The sequence below is a fragment of the Podarcis pityusensis genome (genome assembly GCF_964106645.2).
Source record: "Podarcis pityusensis genome assembly, chromosome: 10".
In the NCBI taxonomy this organism is placed as follows: Eukaryota; Metazoa; Chordata; class Lepidosauria; order Squamata; family Lacertidae; genus Podarcis; species Podarcis pityusensis.
The window spans coordinates 3309845-3330042 of record NC_138035.1 but is presented as its reverse complement, the minus strand read 5'-3'; the positions used below and the strand labels follow the sequence as shown (position 1 = coordinate 3330042).

Here is a 20198-nt window from a genome sequence, read left to right as displayed (position 1 = left end):
TGTTACGTTTGCTTCAGGTTGAGCATTTTCATGTTGCATCCCTCAGCGACCCAGAAGTACCGGAGAAGGTTACTTCCGGGTTTCGTCCCTCGCACATGCACAGAAGCGCAAAATGATGTCACGTGCATGCGCAGAAGCGGCAAATTGTGACCCACGCACGCGCAGACGTGGGTTGCGTTCTTTTCAGGTTGCAAATGGGCCTCTGGAATGGATCCTGTTTGCAACCAGAGGTACCACTGTACTTGTAACTTGAAGCCATTGGTTCGGGATCTAGTTTTCAGGAGCAGGAGAAAACAAGCTTGTTCCCTCTTCCATGTGACCGCCCTTGAGATATTTGCAGAGGGCTATCATATCTTCTTTCAGTCTCCTCTTATCCAGGCTAAACATACCCTAATCCCTCAACCATTCCTCATAAGGCTTGGTTTCCAGACCCTTGATCATTTCAGTCGCCCTCCTCTGCTCATGTTCCAGCTTGTCAACATCCTTCTTAAGTTGTCGTGCCCAGAATTGGACACAGGACACCATGTGAGGCCCTGACCAAGGCAGGACGCAATGGTTCATGTGCGGCTTGTGATGCCCACATGTTCCAAAACAAAACATCTGCGGTGGCATGTTAGAGCTGCGTTTGCACAGGATAATCTCGGAGCCTTGCCCAGAGGCTCCGAAGGAAGATGCCCACGGTGTAGTTGGCCTTGCGAGGGGAAGGAAGCACAATTCTAGAACACCAAAGTGGTGGGGGAGAGATTTTGAAAAGCTGTGTTCCATCAACCCTGAAAGCTGTTCTTTGCTGTCCAGGGAGCAAGGAACACACACTGTGATGGCCTGGGATTCGGACTCAGAGGTTGAACCTGAGGAATCCCAGCCTGCACAGGAGTCCCCGCCTCCAGAACCAGCTGAGCCGGGGCTGGGGCCTGAGCCTGAAGGGTCCTCACCTGTGCTGGATCCTCAGGTGCAGGCACCAGTTGAGTCTGCTCTGGTTCCTGAGGTGATGGAGGACCCATTGCCTGCAGGTGCTCCACTCTCAGCCCCGTCAGGGGAAGAGGAGGTTGCCTCTGGGTCCAGTAACCCTCCAGCCTCTCCTGAGCTGCAGAGGCTCAGGGCAGAGAGGCGGAGGGAACTAAGTTCTCGCAGGAGGAGTGCTCGTCTCCAGGCCAGGAGAGGTGAGTCACCTGTGGACCGGGGCTGCCCTATACCTCGGGGCAGATAAAAGCCAGCCAGCCCCAGTCCCAGGTTGTGGGAGCAATGTTGTTGCTAGCCTGTTCCTGCCTGCACCCTGTCCTGCTCTTCTGCCAGAGTTCCTGACCCCACCCGACTCCCGGCCTTGGACCCAGCTACAGCTTTGATGGACAGCCTCCATATGGCACCATTAACCTTGGACTGGACTCGGCCCCGCCTCTTGGTTAGCCCCTGGGACCAGCACACACACCTTCCAGCAGCCGTCTCAAAGTCACTTAAATGAAGTCATCCACATGCCAAGCTGTCTAATTGGGGTGGTGGGCAGGGCACAGCAAGCTAAATACATGAGCAAAGCCCTCCATCTGCCCGTGTTCTCTTGGGGAGAGGCGTAACGGTGAAATCTGCATGGGAGCCTGAAGGCAGAAGGTGCCGCTGGCAAGCAAAACTTGGTCAAGAGCGACTCCCGCCGGCTGGCCCCCAATGGAGAGGTGGCCTTGAGGGGTCTGATCTTGTCTCTCTGAGTGCTTTTGATTTGTGAGGCAGCCGGGGGGAGATTGTGCCACTTAAGAGTGGCGCTCCTGCACCATGCGAACAAGGGATATAAATAAAAGGCAGCCCCCGCGACGTCTTCCGGCAGATCCGCAGATGTCCTGTGGTCCCCCCAGAGAAGCTGTTGCTGAGAGGCAAGAGGCCGGAAACAGATTGCCAGTCTTGGCTGTTTAGTTGTACAGCGAATGTCCTCAATGAGAGGAGAATGGGGACGCTTCTTCTGGCGCATGGTACAAATTCACTGGAAGTACAGGGAGATGTGTGAGTGCCATCAATCACCCAGTGGTTGTGAGAATGTTCAGGGTTGCAGGAGAGGGCTATACTGTTTATTAATATCCTTCCTAACTTGTGCTAGCAAGTTCCTTTATGGAGCAAAGTCCCCCCCTTTTTTTTTACATGCACAGCAGATAGCTGGTTGCAGGCTCGTGTGAGCCTCTCAGCCTGTTTCAGATTGAATTGTACATTTCTGGTAAGTTCCCTTGAATCCCTCTTTAAAAAGTGAAGACGCCACAATCTTATTCAAAGTCAATAAAAAAAGTTTATTCAGTTCAGAGTTGGATATCTGAAGGCAGACTTAGTTACAAATACAGTGGTACCTCGGGTTAAGTGCTTAATTCATTCCGGAGGTCCGTTCTGAACCTGAAACTGTTCTTAACCTGAAGCACCACTTTAGCTAATGGGGCCTCCTGCCGTTGCTGCGCCACTAGAGCACAATTTCTGTTCTCATCCTGAAGCAAAGTTCTTAACCCGAGGTACTATTTCTGGGTTAGCGGAGTCTGTAACCTGAAGCGTCTGTAACCCGAGGTACCACTGTATGTACATGTGGATCTACCCCGTATGGGGGAATAATCCCAGGGCTTCTGCTCACTGAGAGCTAGCAGAGCAGTTCTAGCTAGAAGCTGGTCAAACGAAGAAGGAAGTCAAAAAGAGGGAAGGGTGCTGTGTGACTCGTCCTTTTGTTACCTGGACAGGTAAGGCCACGCCCACCTTCTATCACATGCAAAGGAAGGATGCTCCAGCCAGGAGGAACAGGAAGTTTTTGACTGGCTGGACCAAACATTCCCTCGCATGTCTTTTCTAGCATTACAAGGAATGTTGTACTTGACTGCCTCTCATGGATCACATCCCACAGTGGTCACGGGACACTTCCAGGTGGAAGTAGCATCTTGCCAACAAGCCATATTTTTCCGCATGCACAACTGGTATGTGAGGGCCCTCACCTATGCGCTTTAAGGCTGCGTGCAATTATACACTGGCTCCAGTGTGCTCCCACCACAGGTGTCTGGAACCACGTGCACATGGCAATTGCCACAATCCGTATCTCCCCTGTAGTTTCATGAGAAATGCTGCTTGGCTCGTTTCCCCTCAAAGCAGCTTCCGTCCGATTTGAAAACATCAGCCACCTTAAGCTGAGGTGCGTACATTTGAGAAAGCTGCTCCCAGGGCCAGCCCACCCACGAGACAAGGCGAGAGGACTGCCTCGGGCGGCAGAATCCACAGGAGCAACAGATCCCAATGTAGCTCTTCATTCCCCCCTCGTTCTTGATTTTCACTCACCCCTTCTTCCCCAGCAGGGAGCGGGCATCCTTTTATGGTTTGCCTCAGGTGCTAAAATGTCTGTGAGGGCAAGAGCTATTTGATAGTGGAACAGACTCCCTCGGAAGGTGGCCGATTCTCCTTCATCGGAGGATTCTAAGCACAGGGTGCCTGGCCATCTGTCAGGGACTCTTTAGCTGTGATTCCTGTGTTGCAGCAGGTTGGACTAGATGACCCACAGGGTCCCTTCCAACTCTACAATTCAGTAATTCCATGAAACGTAACTTGAAAAGCAACGAGGGGCAGGAAATAGCATTGTTTAGTTTCAAGCTGCTAATGAGCATGTGTCTATTATTATTATTATTATTATTATTATTATTATTATTATTATACCAGCCTTCTTCTGAAGACCTTTCTTCTTCTTCTTTGGCAATCCCTCGTAGCCGAGTAAGATTGTCTTCCATAAACATGGTTTTAACAATGAGTCCGTAAGCGACTGTGGAGGCCAATTCTGGACCCACAGGTCCTTCCACAGTGGGGACATTGGTTTCTGGGCAGGAGTTGATCACGGTGTGGATTTGCCAAGCGTGCCTTCCTCTTAGCACATTTCTACCTTGCGTCCTGAGTTCGAGTGTCTTCAAAGCCCAGGACACCTTTGGTCAAGGCTGTTCTCCAACTGGAGTGCTTGCAGGCCAGTGTTTCCCAGTTGTCGATGTTCATACTATATTTTTTAAATATTTGCCTTGAGAGAGTCTTTAAACCTCTTTTGTTGACCACCAGCATGACACTTTCCATTTTTAAGTTCAGAATAGAGCAGTTGCTTTGGAAGATGATCATCAGGCATCCCCACAACATGACCAGTCCAACAAAGCTGATGTTGAAGAATCAGATCACAGGGCTGATGACCACATAAGAAAATGAGAACACAAAATACATAACAAAAAAAAAACAAAAAAAAAAACCCCAAAGCAATAAGTGTTTAGTGAGTCTATAAATGTTCTAAATCAGCGTTAACACGTCTTTCTTCTGGGGTTTTCTGACCGCAGGCGAATTTGAAGAAGTTCATGGAATATGTGCAGACGCTGAACGTGGAGAAGGTCAGCAGGATGCTGGAGAAGGGACTGGACCCCAACTTCCACGACCCGGATAGCGGAGGTGAGAAGAGGGATGTCTGCAAGGAGAGGCTCTGGGTGGTGCTTGGGCGAGGGAAACTGGAGGGGGGTCAGGAAAGCAAGAAGGAAAAAGACAGGCAGGGGCTTAGCTCAGGGGTGGGGAGCCTCAGACCCTGAAGCTGAATGTGGCCCTCAAAGCCTCCGTTCCTGACTCTTGGGACTCTCCCCAAGCCACAGATCTTACCAGCCCTGCTTTGCTGCCCGACTCCTTGTGGGATGAGCCCCTGCACTCTGTTCATGCCTCTTGCTTGCCTAGGTGGGGGGGACAGAGGGGTCTGGGGGTCTGCATGTAGAAACCAGCCTAGTGTTCAAAGATGACATGTGCTGCTCTTCCTGCTTCTGTCTGTGGCCCTGCGCACCATTCCCGTGTGGCCCCCAGAAGGTTGCTGAGAAGGGAATGTGGCTCTCAGGCTGAGAAAGGTTCCTCCGCCTCTGGATTAGCTCAAAGCTGTTCTGGTTTCTTTTACAATAAACAAAGCAATAGAGTCCTTTCAGTTGGGGATAATTCAGACTGGAATTCCCAGGTGCCCAAAAAAGGTTATTTATGTATGCAACAACTGCGGCCCGTGTTTGGTTAGCCCAAAAATGGAAAACAAGCGAGGTCCCAACCAAAGAAGGATGACAACTAAAGTTGACAGAACATGCACAGCTCACAGACTTAACCCATAGAATAAGAGAACAAGAAGAACATACGTTTAGAGAAGATTAGAAAACATTTATTGAATACAGTGGTACCTCTACTTACGGATGCGATCCGTTCCAGGGTGCCATTCGCACTCCGAAAAGTCCGTAAGTAGAGTGCCACTTTTGCGCATGTGCGTGACGCTATAGAGCACTCCTGCACGTGCGCAAAGCACACAGAATGCTTCTGTGCGTGCACGCACAGCGAAACCCAGAAGTATACACTTCTGGATTTGCCTCGTTCGCAACCTGAAAATCCACAGCCTGAACGTAACACAACTAGAGATATGACTGTATATGGGAAATAACTCTGTACAGCTGAAAACGCTGGCAGCATTAAGATAAATTCAACAGTGTAAGCAAGCTTTGATGGATGCAATAAGCAGGCATGTTCAACAGGTAGATCTCCCCCCCCCCCGCAAAAAGGGGGGAAACAACAACTGTGGCTTCCTAAAAAAGCTCAACAACATAGGTCCATCCAACAACAATGGGTAGATCACTGCCAGTTTTTTTTTATACTAAGAGTAGATCGCAGTCTATCGGGAGTTGGACGTCCCTGCGTGCAATACTGAATGGTATAGTTTCTTTGTAAAATATGCAGGGATTTGTGATATGTAACCATGGAAAGAGGAGAAGGGATGTCATTGATATCTAAAGGATGTAAAACGAGTATTTAAAATTGTAGAACAGAAAACATAATAAAAATATGTTAAAAAATATAAGAAACAAAACGAAGTCCCTTGGATGTTGGAAGATCTGGAGCCCAGAAGAAGTCCTGGGTCTCCGCTTTCCTGTTGGGAGGTGGGACTAGCTGACACCAGCTCTTTCCTCCAGGGGTTTTCTCTACCTGGCTGTGGTCAGATCTTTCTGGACTCCCACCAGCATCTCGCAGGCATCTGTTTGGCAACTGTGAGAACAGGGTGATGGACCGAACAGGCTTCCTTTGGCCTCATCCATTAGGCTCTTCCTCTGTTTTTATTCCCACTGGTCAGTGTGACCAATGGCCAGGGACGGTGGTGGCTGCACTGCAGCAGCATTTGGGGGTGCACCCTTGCTTCCCACCCCTCCTTCAAAGGTCTCATTGAGGAGTCTCTGGTGGTTGCGGAAGGGGGCAGGAGGCCACGGCGAAGGGACCCAAGGAGGCGCGGGTTTAATAAGCAATAAGGGCAAGCTTAATAAACTTCATTTAGCCCTTTAAGGAGACGAAATGCGTTATGTATAATTTAAGCAAATGGTTAGCTGGTACGATATTGCTGCCTGTTATATTTATGAAGCAAAAGCGTGCAAGTTCCCTGCTCGCACCCGAACAACAATTAATTACCGAGAGATGCAGCGCTGGAGCGGAGGGGGGCGATCAGCACACGCTGCAACGTTGGTCGATCTCCTTGCCAGTTGGCAAACAGGAGAAAAATAAAATAAAAGCCGAAAATAGAAACCATCAATATCTCCTTATCTGGGACTGTGGAGCTTAGCCTTGCTGTGCAGAATCGCTTCAAGTGTCGTCAGTGCCATTTGGCTGGGTGACTGGAAAAAAAAGAGAGTTCTGTCGGGATCTTTCGTTCCTTGTCCCCATCATTTTCCGTCCTCTCCACCACTCAGCAGCTGGGAGAAAGGACCGAGCCCCATCCCCGGCGTGTCTCCCTCTGCCGCTCCCAGCCTCCTCCAAAGGAGAGATGAGGAAACACCTCAGCTCAGCTCAGATGGCAGCATCTTCAGGAAGGACTGGGGAGGAATCTAGACACACACAAAGAAACGCGTGAAAAAGCTTTAAAAAAAGTTTTGAAGAATATATCGAATTTGCCATAAGCTCACCATTGCCATCTCATGTCACATTTGTATAATGCACTTAAAACACACTTAAAACATATTTGCAGCTTTATAGCTGAGTCCTGAGAAAGGTTCCCTGTCTGCAGTGGTGTTCTGGGGGGGGGGGGATTGGGGGCAGGCCACTCCGGGTACCATTCCAGAGGAGGGGTGACAAAATGCTGACACCTGATTGGTGACACACACACACACACACACCCGGGCATGTGCTGCTTGCCGCATACACCCGGGATGCGTGCCTTGCACTGCGGGCAGTGTGCCACGCCCCCGGGGATGCGCATTACGCCCCCTGGAATAAGCGCCGCTCTGGGTACCAGAGCAGGTTACATCGCCTCTGCCTGCCTGAAAAGGATTTTGGGGTCTTGGTGGACCACAAGCTTAACATGAGTCCACAGTGTGATGCGGCAACTAAAAAAGCTAATGCTATTCCAGGCTGCAGAAGTCTAGGGTCCAGATCATTGGAAGTCATAAAGGTAAAGGTACCCCTGACCATTAAGTCCAGTCGCGGACGACTCTGGGGTTGCATACTCATCTTGCTCTATAGGCCGAGGGAGGCAGCGTTTGTCTGCAGACAGCTTCCGGGTCATGTGGCCAGCATGACTAAGCCGTATCTGGTGAACCAGAGTAGTGCACGGAAACGCCGTTTACCTTCCTGCCAGAGTGGTACCTATTTATCTACTTGCACTTGATGTGCTTTCGAACTGCTAGGTGGGCAGGAGCAGGGACTGAGCAACGGGAGCTCACCCCGTCGTGGGGATTCGAACCGCCAACCTTCCGATCAGCAAGCCCTAGGCTCTGTGGTTTAGACGACAGCGCCACCCGCATCCCAGGGAAGTCATAGTCCCACTCTATTCTGCCTTGGTCAGACCACATCTGGAATACTGTGTCCAGTTCTGGGTGCCACAATTTAAGAAGGATGTTGAGAAACTGGAAGATGGGCAGAGGAAGGCAACCAAGATGATCAAGGATCTAGAAACCAAGCCTGATGAGGAACGGTTGAAGGAGCTGGGTGTGTTTTGCCTGGAGAAGAGGAGGCTGAGAGGAGATATGATGCATCAAGGACTGTCCCATGGAAGACGGAGAAATTTTGCAGTTCCATGATTCTCCTTTCCAAGCGGGAGGTAGCAAGGCCCTTTTGCCAGGAAAGGAGCCACTGGGTTGCTGTGGCTACAAAGCCAGTTCTCCATCGCTTTGAGTGCGCTTCAGAGATTTCATGCTCCCGTACTGAATCCTCAAATGACCCACCAAAAATATCAGGCTTTCTCTAGCGAGAGAGAGATTCTGCCCTTGGATTTATCCATCGCAGTGTCATTCAAAGCCGGACTATCCCTCCGGGCTCCTGAGAGCTTTCTGACTCCCCAAGTACAACGTAGGGATCTTAGCGGCTTGTTGGGGTTTTGGAAGAGGTCGGGTTCAGAGGCTTCGGACGAGATGCTGAGTCCACAGCAGGCCAGGGCGGCTCTGTGCTCCATCTCCGGCATGCAGAGGCTTCAGGGGACTTGCAGCTGTGAGCTCGTAAACCGTTATGGGCTGGAAATAGTCCAGCCTCTGTTGCTGTTTGCACCTCATGCTTTGTGCAGGAAGGGAGAAGCGCTGGGATGGAAAAGGCTTTTAGGAGATGCAATTTGTTGGAGTGAAGTTTCTGTTCCTCTGCCTCAGACCTTTCAAGTGAAGACCCAGGGAGATGGGCTGTGGGTTGATTATTTGCCATTATTATTATTATTATTATTATTATTGGAGAGGCATCCCAGCTCTGCAAAAGACTTAAGTCCCGAACTAAAAAGATCACTAATGCCTAGCTATGCTCTGGCTTTCTTCCCAAAGAGAAAGCCATTGCAGCAAACTGCAATCCTGAGCAAAACTTTCCCCTCTCTGTTCCAATTAACATTTGTAAAAAAAGCCTGAAGCATTTTCGTTAGGGATTGTAGGAAAAGACCTGCCAAGGAAATTGAAGAACATATTCATGTATGCGACAACAGCGGCCAGAGTCTTAATAGCGCAAGGATGGAAGAATGAAGAAATCCCGAGAAAAGAACTGTGGCAAGGGAAACTGATGGACTATGTGGAAATGGCAAAACTGATGCATAAATTACGTGAAAAGGACAAGTATGATTTTAAAGAAGAATGGGAACCTTTTACAAAGTATTTAAAGAAACAACCAAATGAACTGGTCTCCTTGGCAGGCTTTGAATAAACAAACACAAATTTATTATTGGTAACATACAGACAGATACATTAAGGATCATTACAATTTTATAATACGCAGAGAATAACATGTGCTCAAAAACCAGAGAGAGGAGCTGAGGGAAGTCTGGGAGGGGTGGTACGGTGGGTTTTTCTTAGGGAGGGGGGGAGGGAAAATCGGGGGGGGGGAATGAGGATGATATTTGATAAATTGTTATGTTGAAATTTTAAATAAAAACTATTTTAAAAAAAACAAAAAGCTTTCCCCTCTCAGCCTAACTCTCCTGTATGTGTGTCTGTGAGAGAGAAGGAAGAGAGGGAGATCTTGAGCAAAGCCTCAGTGGATGGCTGTGTTCTGCCTCTGCCGCCCTTTGAATGATAGCTGCTCAGAACTGCAGGGAGCTTCGGATGTTGCACTCAGGGGCTGCTTAATTTTGGGGGTTCTCTTTGGGGTACCTGGCTAGCTATTGTGAGGCAGGATGCTGGCCTTTGGGTGACAAACCCAAGACTGTGGTTTTCCATGGCTGCTTTTTCATTTTGCTTTTTTTTTTTTTTTAAATAATATTTATTACTTTTCCAAAAAATTTAAACACTAAAAGAAAAGAAAAAACACATACAATACATTAAACTAACAAAACAATGCAACAACAATAAAATAAATCAAATTTCATTATCCCATCTTTCATTCACTTATTTCCTCGACCTCCTCACACCTCCCTTTTTGTATTCCACTTCTGTTAATTATTTCAGCAATTCCTTTCCATCCACCTCTGTTTTCTATCCTATAATTATCTTAAGTCATTCTAACCTTATTTTTCCCTTTAATACTCTATTAATCTATTTATACTTAATTCCTTATAACATTTCTACTAAAGCCATGTAACTTCATTCCAACGTTTTTCTAACATTCATTAATTTTACAATATTTCTGTAAATAATCTTTAATTTTTTTTCCAATCTTCTTCCACCCATTTTGCTTTTCAATGGGGGGGGGGGGAGGGATGCCTGAGTGACTGAGCATCCCACACACTTTGAGAATTAGTCACCTGAGCTTCTGAGCTCCACCATCCTGACTTTCTGCTTTTGTTGCCGGGGGTGAGTGGGGTGGAGGGAGATAGATGAACTTGTTGAGAGGGGGCATCTGAATTACTTCCACCTGTGAGCAGGAGACTGCTAGCCCTGTGGGAATGTTCAGGGATGCAGAAGAGGATATATTGTCCTCTAGTAGCCTTTCCAACTTGTGTTAACAAGTTCACAATTTAGCAGAGCAACATTCCCCTTTTTAAACTCACAGCGGATGCGTTTGCTCAGGCTCGCTAAAGCCTCTATAATAACTGTTCTGGTATTTTCCCCTTATTCCCTCATAAAAGATAAGACACGACACAGTCTTCTATAAAAGTATAAAAAGAGTTTACTTACATTCACAATTGGATCCCAGAAGGCAGACTTAGCTTAGGAAAGTAACATACACCTGGAAACTATCTCATAAGGAGACAGTCCCTTTGTCCTCTCTTGGCTGGAGGCCAAGAGAGCATCTTTGGCTAGGCAGATGTTGCTTCTTCGATGCATGTAGTCAGAGAGAGAGAGACGGCTGCCCTGCCCTGTGCTTTTGTCATTACCTGCACAGGTGAGGCCGCGCCCACCTCTAGTCACATGCAGAGGAAGTCTGTCCCAGCCCAGAAGGAAACAGGAAGTTGACTGCTGGCTGGACAAACATTCCTCCCCATGTGTAAACATGTTCACTCTGGGAATGTTGTATTTGACTGCTCTTGTGTTTCACATCCCACATGCTGAGGAAATGCCCCCACAAGAATGAAACAGCTTCACTTCAGACACGTTTAGCAAACCACCCCAAGGCTAGCCAGCAAGACATGGATGCAAACATCTGTTGTGCTTTGCTATAAAGAATAACGGAAACTGATGCACTTGTTTCCTGATATTCTTTCGGAAACACCACTAGTCTCCCCTCCATGCCCAAAGACCTCCTGATATTTCCAGACTTTACTGTGCCCCGGGGGCAAATCCTACTGCCCCGGTTGGTGTCAGGATGTGCCCAGTTAAAGAATATGAAGCAGCATCTGTTGGGGGTGCTTTGGGAGGTTTCCTTCTGATACCTGCTTGGACCAGGTGATCCCTCCAAGCGATCCAGTAGCTCATCCTCTTTTAGTGCTCACTTGACAACTCTCAGCTTCTCTCTCTGAGGAGGAAGAACCTTAGCTCAGTGATGCAGAGCACCTGCAAAACCAGGTGGGTCTGGGCATCTTCCTTGCCTGAAGCCCTGGAGAGCTGGAACTAGTCCATATATATATATATCTATATATATATAGATAGATAGATAGTTTTTTCATCATTTTATACATTTTGACACAACCATTTCAAACGTTAAAGTACAAGGTTCTTGAAGCTTTGGACTGCCTTCCCTCCCCCCATGGACCCCACGTTTAAGATTAAATTTGCTGCATCTTTTACCCTTATCCATCTGTTAAATAACCATAATTATCAAAAATATTTCCACATTACAAGTGTCATTGCATCCCTGCCACAGATTTTAGCTTTTTCAAGTGGTCTTTTAAATAAATTACAAATTTACTCCAGTCTTTAGAAAATACTTGATCTTCTTGGTTTCGGATCTTCCCCGTCAGTTTCGCCATCTCCGCATACTCCATCAGTTTTGTCTGCCATTCTTCTTTGGTTGGTACTCCTCCTTCCTTTCATCTCTGGGCTAGTAGCATTCTCCCTGTCGTCGTTGCATACATAAAAAGTATTTTGTCTTCTCTTGGTAACTCTTCACCTATTCTATCTAGTAAAAAGGCTTCTGGTGATTTAACAAATGTATTTTTGAACATTTTCTTTAGTTCATTATATACCAACTGTACTGGCTCCCGGTGGAGTACAGGGTCAGGTTTAAGGTGCTGGTTTTGACCTTTAAAGCCCTATGCGACCTAGGACCCATGTACCTACGGGACCGCCTCTCCTGGTATGCCCCGCGGAGCACCTTAAGGTCCACAAATAACAACACTTTGGAGGTCCCAAGCCTCAAGGAGGTTAGATTGGTTTCAACTAGGACCAGGGCCTTTTCAGTACTGGCCCGACGTGATGGAACACTCTGTTACAAGAGACTAGGGCCCTGCGGGACTTGACATCTTTCCACAGGGCCTGCAAGAAGGAGCTGTTCCACCTGGCCTTTGGCTTTGACTCAGTCTGACCCTTATGTTTCCCTCCCCTTGTGGTCTGGATTTATCGGCTACTTTAAAATGAGGCTGCATTTTAAATTGCATTTTAACCTATATTTTAAATTGGTTTCTCCTCCTCCCCGCCCCCATTCTCTTTTCCCCCTATTATGTTTTTACTCGGACCGGGGAGGGCGGGGATATAAATAAAAATTATTATTATTATTATTATTATTATTATTATTATTATTATATCAGTTCCCAGAATGCCTTTACCAATGTACATGTCCACCACATATGGTAAAAAGTACCCTCTTTCTCTTTACATTTCCAAGACAGTTTTGAATCTGTTTTGTACATTTTAGCAATTTTACTTGGTGTTAGATACCAGCGATGAACTGGGACCAGTCCTGACCCACCTACAGCTTCTTGCTCTCTCTCCCATCCCAGACCCAACTCTCGCTGCTACTGTTTCCCAGCAGAAAGAGCAAGAGATCTAGGGCAGGTCCCGTCAGGAGGGGAGGGGGCGGGTTTCAGCGGGGTGGAGCTGCGAGGCAAGCCCACCCCTCCTCAGCTGTGGGGATGGGCCAAGAGTTCATGGGGCGCTTCTTCGAAATGCGTTTCTCAGATGTGCACCTTCTCTTTCCTGGGGCGGGGTGGGGGGCTCTCCAGAATGCCCCCTGACGATGGCCGCCCAGCTGGAGTACTGTATCGACATGATCAAAGCCCTGAGGAACGGAGGTGCCCACCTGGATTTCCGGACGCGAGAGGGCATGACGGCTCTCCACAAAGCCGTCCGGTGCCGGAATCACACTGCCCTGATGGTGAGTTTGCCTGGAGCCGCTTTCCTGTTCCTCCTGCTGCCCTCGGCTAGCTTTACTTATTAGCCCCCACCCCAACGCCACCGCGCCCCCTCTCCACCTTATGAGTTTGCCACCCCTGGGCAGAGGGTCTCGGAGCTGACCAGCCTCCCTTGCATCTGCCCAGCACCTCTGCCTAACCTCGTGCTTTTTTGGGATGGGAGGTTCCCACTCACCATACTGGGGGCCACTTTCCTGTGTCTGGGGGTGTCACAACTGGCTGCTTTGCAGGTTCTGGATGTTCTTGGTTGGTGGGGGGAGGTAAGCATGGGGAGGTTGCTTAGCACACTGCCCCCGAACGGGATGGGGGCGACTGCCTGGATTCTTATTGCAGCATCCTGCTTGCTCCTCCCATAGAGCCTGGAGGCCACTCTCCCTTGCCCTGTAGAGGCGGACCATCCAGCACTGAGTTAACCTATGGAACTCCCTGCCACAGGAAGCAGTGCTGGCCTAGGTGGCTTTAGAAGAAGATTAGTCAAATTCAAGGAGGAGGAGAGAGCTACCAATGGCTACTTGCCAGGATGGCTCTGCTCTGTCTCCAGTACCAGAGGCAGCAATCCTTCTAAATCCCAGTTGTTGGAAACCACAAGAGGGCAGTTGCCATTTTGGGGTTTGCCTTGGGCACCAACATGTCTTGGGCCAGCTCTGCCATCCCCTTAATAAAATTGGGGGTGTGGAAATGAAGCTCTGAGGCCCACTAGGGCGATCTGACGGAGCGCACTGCACCATTCACATGTTCATCATCATCGTCACCGTCATTTATTTGCGCGCCGCCTTTCTGTCGCTTGAAACCACGCTCAAGGCGGCTTACAGTGTGCAAAGATTTGCGCGGCTGCAAAAATATATTGTGAAACTATAATGAAAGCAGTCATGAGCAGCAAACTGAAACATCAAAAGGTGCACAGCAAAATTAAACAATCCCCATGCAAGTCATAATAAGACGAAAGATGCAAAAATTAAAAGAACAGCAGCAAAATCAACATCTCCAAGATTAAGTTGTGAATCCCCCCCCCCCAAAGAAATACGCCAACTCCAAGAATGGTGATGGTGGTTCATGATGATGGAATCCAAGCCCATATCAGTAGTAACTGGCAACTCTGGCAACTGGCAACACATTTTATGCATTCATGAAATGCTTTGTTTACATTAAGTCAGTAATGTGTGCAACGTTCTTGTATGGGAGGCCACTTTAGTCTTCCTGGGCCGTAAATGGGGATCTGATACCAAGAGAGATTTTTGCTTGCCTAAAGCCACCGCTTGAATTCATTTTGAGACTTGGAGAGAGCAGACCACCCGTCTCACACCCTGAGCCACGCCAGGAAACCAACTCTTGCCACTTCCACCTCATGCCCAGGCATTCCTCGCCGGGCAAAGCTGCTAAAAAAAAAACAGCAACCCGCCTCCCTCCCAATTCCTAGCGGTGCTCCTGCAGGTCCTGGAACGGCGTCCCGGCGTTTTGGGTGTGTGGTCTGCCTCTGCCCCACCCCCCTTGCCTTTCTCGCGCCGAGAGGTCCAGCAACCACTGACCGACCCCCCCTGCCTGCCTGTGACTGTGTTTGCGCAGACGCTGTTAGACCTGGGTGCATCTACAGATTACAAGGACAGCCGTGGATTAACGCCTCTGTACCACAGTGCCATGGTTGGAGGGGACCCCTACTGCTGTGAGCTCCTCTTGCACGACTACGCCAAGGTGGGCTGCATCGACGAAAACGGCTGGCAAGAAATCCATCAGGTGAGGCTGCAAGGTGGCTGCAGGTGGGTGGGTGGGTGGAGAGGCTAGCACCCTGGTGGGGGGCTCAGCCCCCAAGCGGTTGTCTGGCGGAAGAGGCCCCACATTGTGGAAAGTGAGGTAGCTGCTACACCGGGTTGTGGTGGCGTTTTGGAGCAGGGGGCCATCGGGGCACAGGTGCGCTTGGCTCTGCTTTTCCTGAGTCTGGAGAGGCTGTACATCATTTGGGTTGTTGTCTGGGGTGGAGTGGATGAAGGCCAATAAATTGAACTTGATTCCTGGGAAGATGGAGTTGTGATGATTGTTCCCATGTTGGGGACACTGGCTGGTTGCCTGTTCTGGATTGGGTTGCCCTCCCTCTGAAAAAACGCGGTGGCAGTCTGCAGGCTGCTCCCAGATCCATCTTTGTCACCAGAGGCTCAGTTAGCCTCAGAGGCCAGGAGTGCCTCGGAATGGTTTTGGCTGGCACGTCAACCATGGCTGTCCTTGGGACAGGGAGAATCTGGCCTTAGTGGAAGGGAGCCCCATGATGTTTGGCCCATGATACGAAGCGCAAGGCTCTTGGTGGAGCCTCCATTGGCTCCCAGTGCGCCGAGCACAATTCAAAGTGTTGGTGCTGACCTTGAAAGCCCTAAACGGCCTCGGTCCTGTATACCTGAAGGAGCGTCTCCACCCCCATCATTCTACCTGGACACTGAGGTCCAGCGCCAAGGGCCTTCTGGCAGTTCCCTCCCTGCGAGAAGTGAGGTTACAGGGAACCAGGCAGAGGGCCTTCTCGGTGGTGGCACCCGCCCTGTGGAACGCCCTCCCATCAGATGTAAATGAAATAAACAACTACCTGACTTTTGGAAGACATCTGAAGGCAGCCCTGTTTAGGGAAGTTTTTAATGTTTTACCATGTTTTTAATATTTATATTATTATTATCTTGGTGGATCCCACTCACCCCCACTCTGCCCTCCACGAAAATAACACATTTCTAAAGTGTTATTTTTGCTATGGAACCATGTCTGCAAAATGCGGCATAGATGATTTAGAATAAGTAATTCAATGTTGGAGGAAGCCTGTGAGGGGTGTGTGTGTTTTGGAGGGTCATGGAGAGCAGGGGGGCACTGTTGATGTGGTTTGTTGAGTCCAGCACTTGCTGCTGTCCCGTCTGATCACCCACCTGAGAGTTCTCTGCCCCCCCCCTTCCTTCCTTCCCCAAACAGGCCTGTCGCTATGGGCATGTTCAACACCTAGAGCACCTTCTTTTCTATGGGGCGGACATGACAGCGCAGAACGCATCCGGGAACACAGCCCTCCATGTCTGTGCTCTCTACAACCAGGTGAGTCCTCCCTCCCCTCGCTCTAACCTTGGGCCCCCTCCTCTGGCAGACCAGTCCTCCTCCTTCTGCACCCAAGCAGCCACCCATGGAGTTCGGCAGGCAGGCAGGCAGGCAGGAAGGAGGATTTTCTTAGCCCTGATTCCTGCATTTCAGGGGGTTGGACTAGATGTTGCTTGGGGTCCCTTGCAACATGACAGTTTTGTGATTCTGCGTCCCTTTTGCCTGCATGGAGGGAAAGGGGTGTTCAAGGGGATTCCTCCTCAAGATTCAACTCCAGGATATGCAGAGCAGTTTAAAGGAAACCACTGAGTGCATTTCCCTTACAACTTGAAAGTGTAGCTGAAGCTGAGTCTGGGGTCCAGGGATTCCAAGTCAGCGGAGGTTCAAGCCTACTCTGCAGAATTAAGTTCTGACACCTCTCCTTCTTTTCCAGAAAGTAAAATACTTGCTCTCAAACCTTTTCAGGGAACGCTCCCTCCCCCCAGTTCCAGAAACTCATCCTCTGTGCCCCCAACCCTACTCTACCCTGTGAATAGAATTACAGGGTTACCTCGGGTTGCAAACGCTTCTGGTTACATGGTTTCAGGTTGCAGACTGCGGGAAACCTGGAAGTGCCAGAATGGGTTACTTCTGGGTTTTGCCCTCGCGCATGCACAGAAGCACCAAATCGCACTTCGCGCATGCATAGAAGCAACAAATTGCATCACGAGCATGCACAGACATGACGCTGCAGGTTATGAACGCTGCAGGTTGCGGACGTGCCTCTGTCACAGATTACGACAACAACCCGAGGTTCCACTGTATTCAGAATAGTTTTTTGCAAAACCCATTAAGGAAGACAGCAAAATAATAAATAATAGTAATAATAATAATAATAATAATAATTCTTGGGTTACGCCGGACAAGAGTGTAAACAGAGGCTGAACATGGAGCCTGGCACACTTCCCTTGCGTAGCTTGCAAGCTATCCGTGCTCTGCGAAAGTCCTCCTCAGGCCTCTTTCTCTTGCCGGTAGCAGAGCGAACACAGCGGTGAGAAGAGGATTGCAGCACGTGTGTAATAATTCAGAGCAGACACAAAGGCCTTCTTATCTTCTTAGCCTTTAATCATGTAGAATAACACCATAAATTCAGACCTGGCGAGAACTGACACATTCTCCCTCTCGCATAGCGTCCCAGAGTCAGACTGAAACACTCGGAGTCAAACCCCTCCCTTAAGTGTTTCTAACCACGCCTCAGGAAAGAGACGTCACCAGAACTCTTTAACTCTGTGAGTTCTGAAACCATTAACACCCCCTCTCGTCACGAATCCTGAGGGAAACTGTGAACCCCTATTTACAGACCTCTTTGAGTTCAACTCACCTCCCATTGCCTTTTGCCTCCCACTGGCATCTATCCCAGGCAATTGTTGAATCCCTTCCACACTCCCAGAATCACACTGTGCGAAACCAACCCACGCACTGGTGACCTGAAACCTCTCAGGTGGAATCCCCTTTGTGGTCCGAGTTGACCGCCGGAGCACAACCTCGGGCGCTCCTCCTGACCCACTGGGGTCAGCAAGTGTGTCTCCAGCAAGCTCAGAAGACTCCCCCTCTGACTTGCTGCGTCTTCGGGCCTCCTGCACTTGGCTAACAGGAGATGAAGGCTCGCTCTTGGGTTCCCTCTTAACCTGTGGAGAAACCCACCCCTGTGCTTGACCATCATCAGCAACCTGGTCTTCAGCAACAGGCTCCGCCTCTGCCTCTCCTTCCTCCCTTTCTTCCTCCCTTTCCTCCCCCTCAGAATTGGACAAGCATTCTGAGAGAAAATCAGAACCATACCTAGGTTGTGACCAACCACCCTGCTCAAAGAACTCAGCATGCTTGCTGACCAGCAGCTTGGTCTGATCACCCTCTGGGTATGCAAACTTCCACCCATTTGTTGCAGGATCATACCCACAGAAGATCATGTCCTGGTACCTAGGACCACCCTCCTTCCGTTGCGCTGTTGGTATTGGCACTGAAGCCCTGGAACCAAACGAACGGAAGAAATGCACCTGTGGCGTCCTCTTGTGCAACAGAAAATACGGTGTGTCACCTACATCGTGATTGTAGGACCTGTTAAAAACAAAGCTGGCAAACTTCCAAGCCTCACTCCAAAAGCCCTGAGGCAGCCCAGAGTCACACAGTAAAACCCTGACAGCTTCAGCCAGTGCTTCACTCCTGTGCTCTGCCACGCCTCTCTCTTGAGGAGACTTTGCACCCGTCACCTGGTGACGAATTCCCTTTTCCTTGAAGAACTCCTTCAGAGCAGACCCAGTGAACTGTGACCCACAGTCGCTCCTGAACTCTTGCACTTTGGTGGAGAACCTTAGTTCCACCTCCGCAACCCAATCCTGGATGAGTTGCGCCGCTTCTCTCTGCGTCCTGAGAGAGAAAGACCATGAATTCTGAGAAAAATCATCCGCTATCGTTAGCAGATACCTGGCCCCACCCAGACTCTCACACTTCATTGGCCCTGTAAGGTCTGTGTGAACCAACTCAAAAGGTTTTGTGGTTACCCTCTTTACCCCGGGAAACCTGCACCTTTGAACCTTGCTGCATGCCCTGCATACTAGGGATCCCTCACATGGCGTGATTTTACAACCTTTGGTGCAGCCTGGCAACCTCTTAACATCTTCCAAACAAGCATGAGACATTCTCTTGTGCCATATATGAACACATGAATCATGGCTGGGAACACTAGCACACTGCGCCTGTGCTTTCCCTGCATTCCCCCCACCCTCCAGAGGTGTTTCCAGAACAAAGAGATTGTCCTTGCTTTCCACGTTGACAAGTTGTCTCCCACCTCTGAAAATGGAACAGGTATCATTTTCAAAACAAATTTTGTATCCCTGCTTCGCCAGAGCAGAAATCGATAACAAGCAACACTTCATCCCTGGTACAATGAAGCACTCCAGCTCCGCCTGCAAAACAGAAACATATACATTTGCAACTTTAGATACATTCCGTTTTGTCCCGTCAGCTAATGTAACAATCATTCCAGCTGAAACAGCTCTGCAATTCCGCAGCTCCCCAGCAGATGGCGTTATCAGGTGATGACTCGCTCCTGAATCCAACACCCACTTCACAGCTGTGTCCCTGCTGGCATTGTTTTTCAAAGTTGCCAGAGAAGCCGCGAGATGATAACAGTCTCCCTTCTCTGAGTCACGTCCTTCCTTCGCGTTCCCACGCTGGCCTCCTCTCCGAGACTGGTTCCCATGGGAAACGACCTTGGAGACATCCTGCCCGGCCTCTCTGCTCCTCTGCGGACAAGCCCGTTTTAGGTGGCTGTTCGATCCACAGACATAACATCGACGAGTGGAAAAAGCCTGAACACAGCTCTCATCTGGCTTGCCCCCCCCCACCTCTGCAACCGGTGGAGCTGCCTGCGCCATACCTGCCTTCTCGGACACGCCTCTCCTGTTCGTCCGAAAGACGCCCTGTCACGTACGATAGCGTCAAATCCTGTGGACTCATCGATTCCATAGACAGACACAAATTGTCATAGCTTTTGTCCAGAGAGCTGAGCAAAATATAAACCTTCAGCTCTTCTGAGAAGTTGACCTGCAACAGCCGCAACTCATTGAAAACAGATAGCATCTCAGTAACATGCTGTCTGATGTTCCCACCGGGACGCAGCTTCATCTCAAACAAGCGTCTGGTGGTGTGGATCTTTGCACCAGCCGTGGTTCTGTGGTGCACCCTCTCAAGGGCTTGGTAGGCCTCCTGAGCAGTCTCAAGCCCTTCAACCAGAGGAAGTTGGGAGCCCTCCAAACTGAGCACTATAGCTCCCAGGGCTTTCTGGTTTTTCCTCTGCGACGCGTGAGCAGCCGCTATGTCCGCTGCCGCTGCTCCTGCTGCAGGTGGTGGTAGAGGGGGCCCCTGGGTCGCCTCCCACAACCCCTTGGCTACCAGCCAGGCCTTTAGCTTCCGGCTCCATTCGGCCCAATTTTGTCCATTTAATTTCTCGAAG

General features: G+C 49.5%; 1 protein-coding gene and 1 long non-coding RNA gene across 11 annotated transcripts in view; one reads left to right on the top strand and one right to left on the bottom strand.

The window, feature by feature from the left end:
• SHANK3 (SH3 and multiple ankyrin repeat domains 3) overlaps positions 1-20198 on the top strand; it is a 447259-nt gene that overhangs the window by 168993 nt on the left and 258068 nt on the right. For 9 of the 10 annotated variants that reach the window (XR_013990995.1, XR_013990996.1, XM_081022613.1 and 6 more), the window contains 4 exons: positions 4308-4416; positions 12965-13116; positions 14717-14884; positions 16091-16207. Coding sequence is in view for 8 of the 10 variants with exons in the window: in XM_081022613.1 (XP_080878739.1) it covers positions 4308-4416; positions 12965-13116; positions 14717-14884; positions 16091-16207 (546 nt within the window). In the remaining 2 variants the exon portion in view is untranslated. Of the gene's footprint in view, positions 1-4307; positions 4417-12964; positions 13117-14716; positions 14885-16090; positions 16208-20198 lie in introns of those variants that run through there. The other variant, XM_081022611.1, reaches the window with a different exon arrangement.
• The window catches only part of LOC308486511, a 297032-nt gene that overhangs the window by 215639 nt on the left and 61195 nt on the right, over positions 1-20198 (bottom strand). The gene's annotated exons all lie outside the window — the stretch shown is intronic.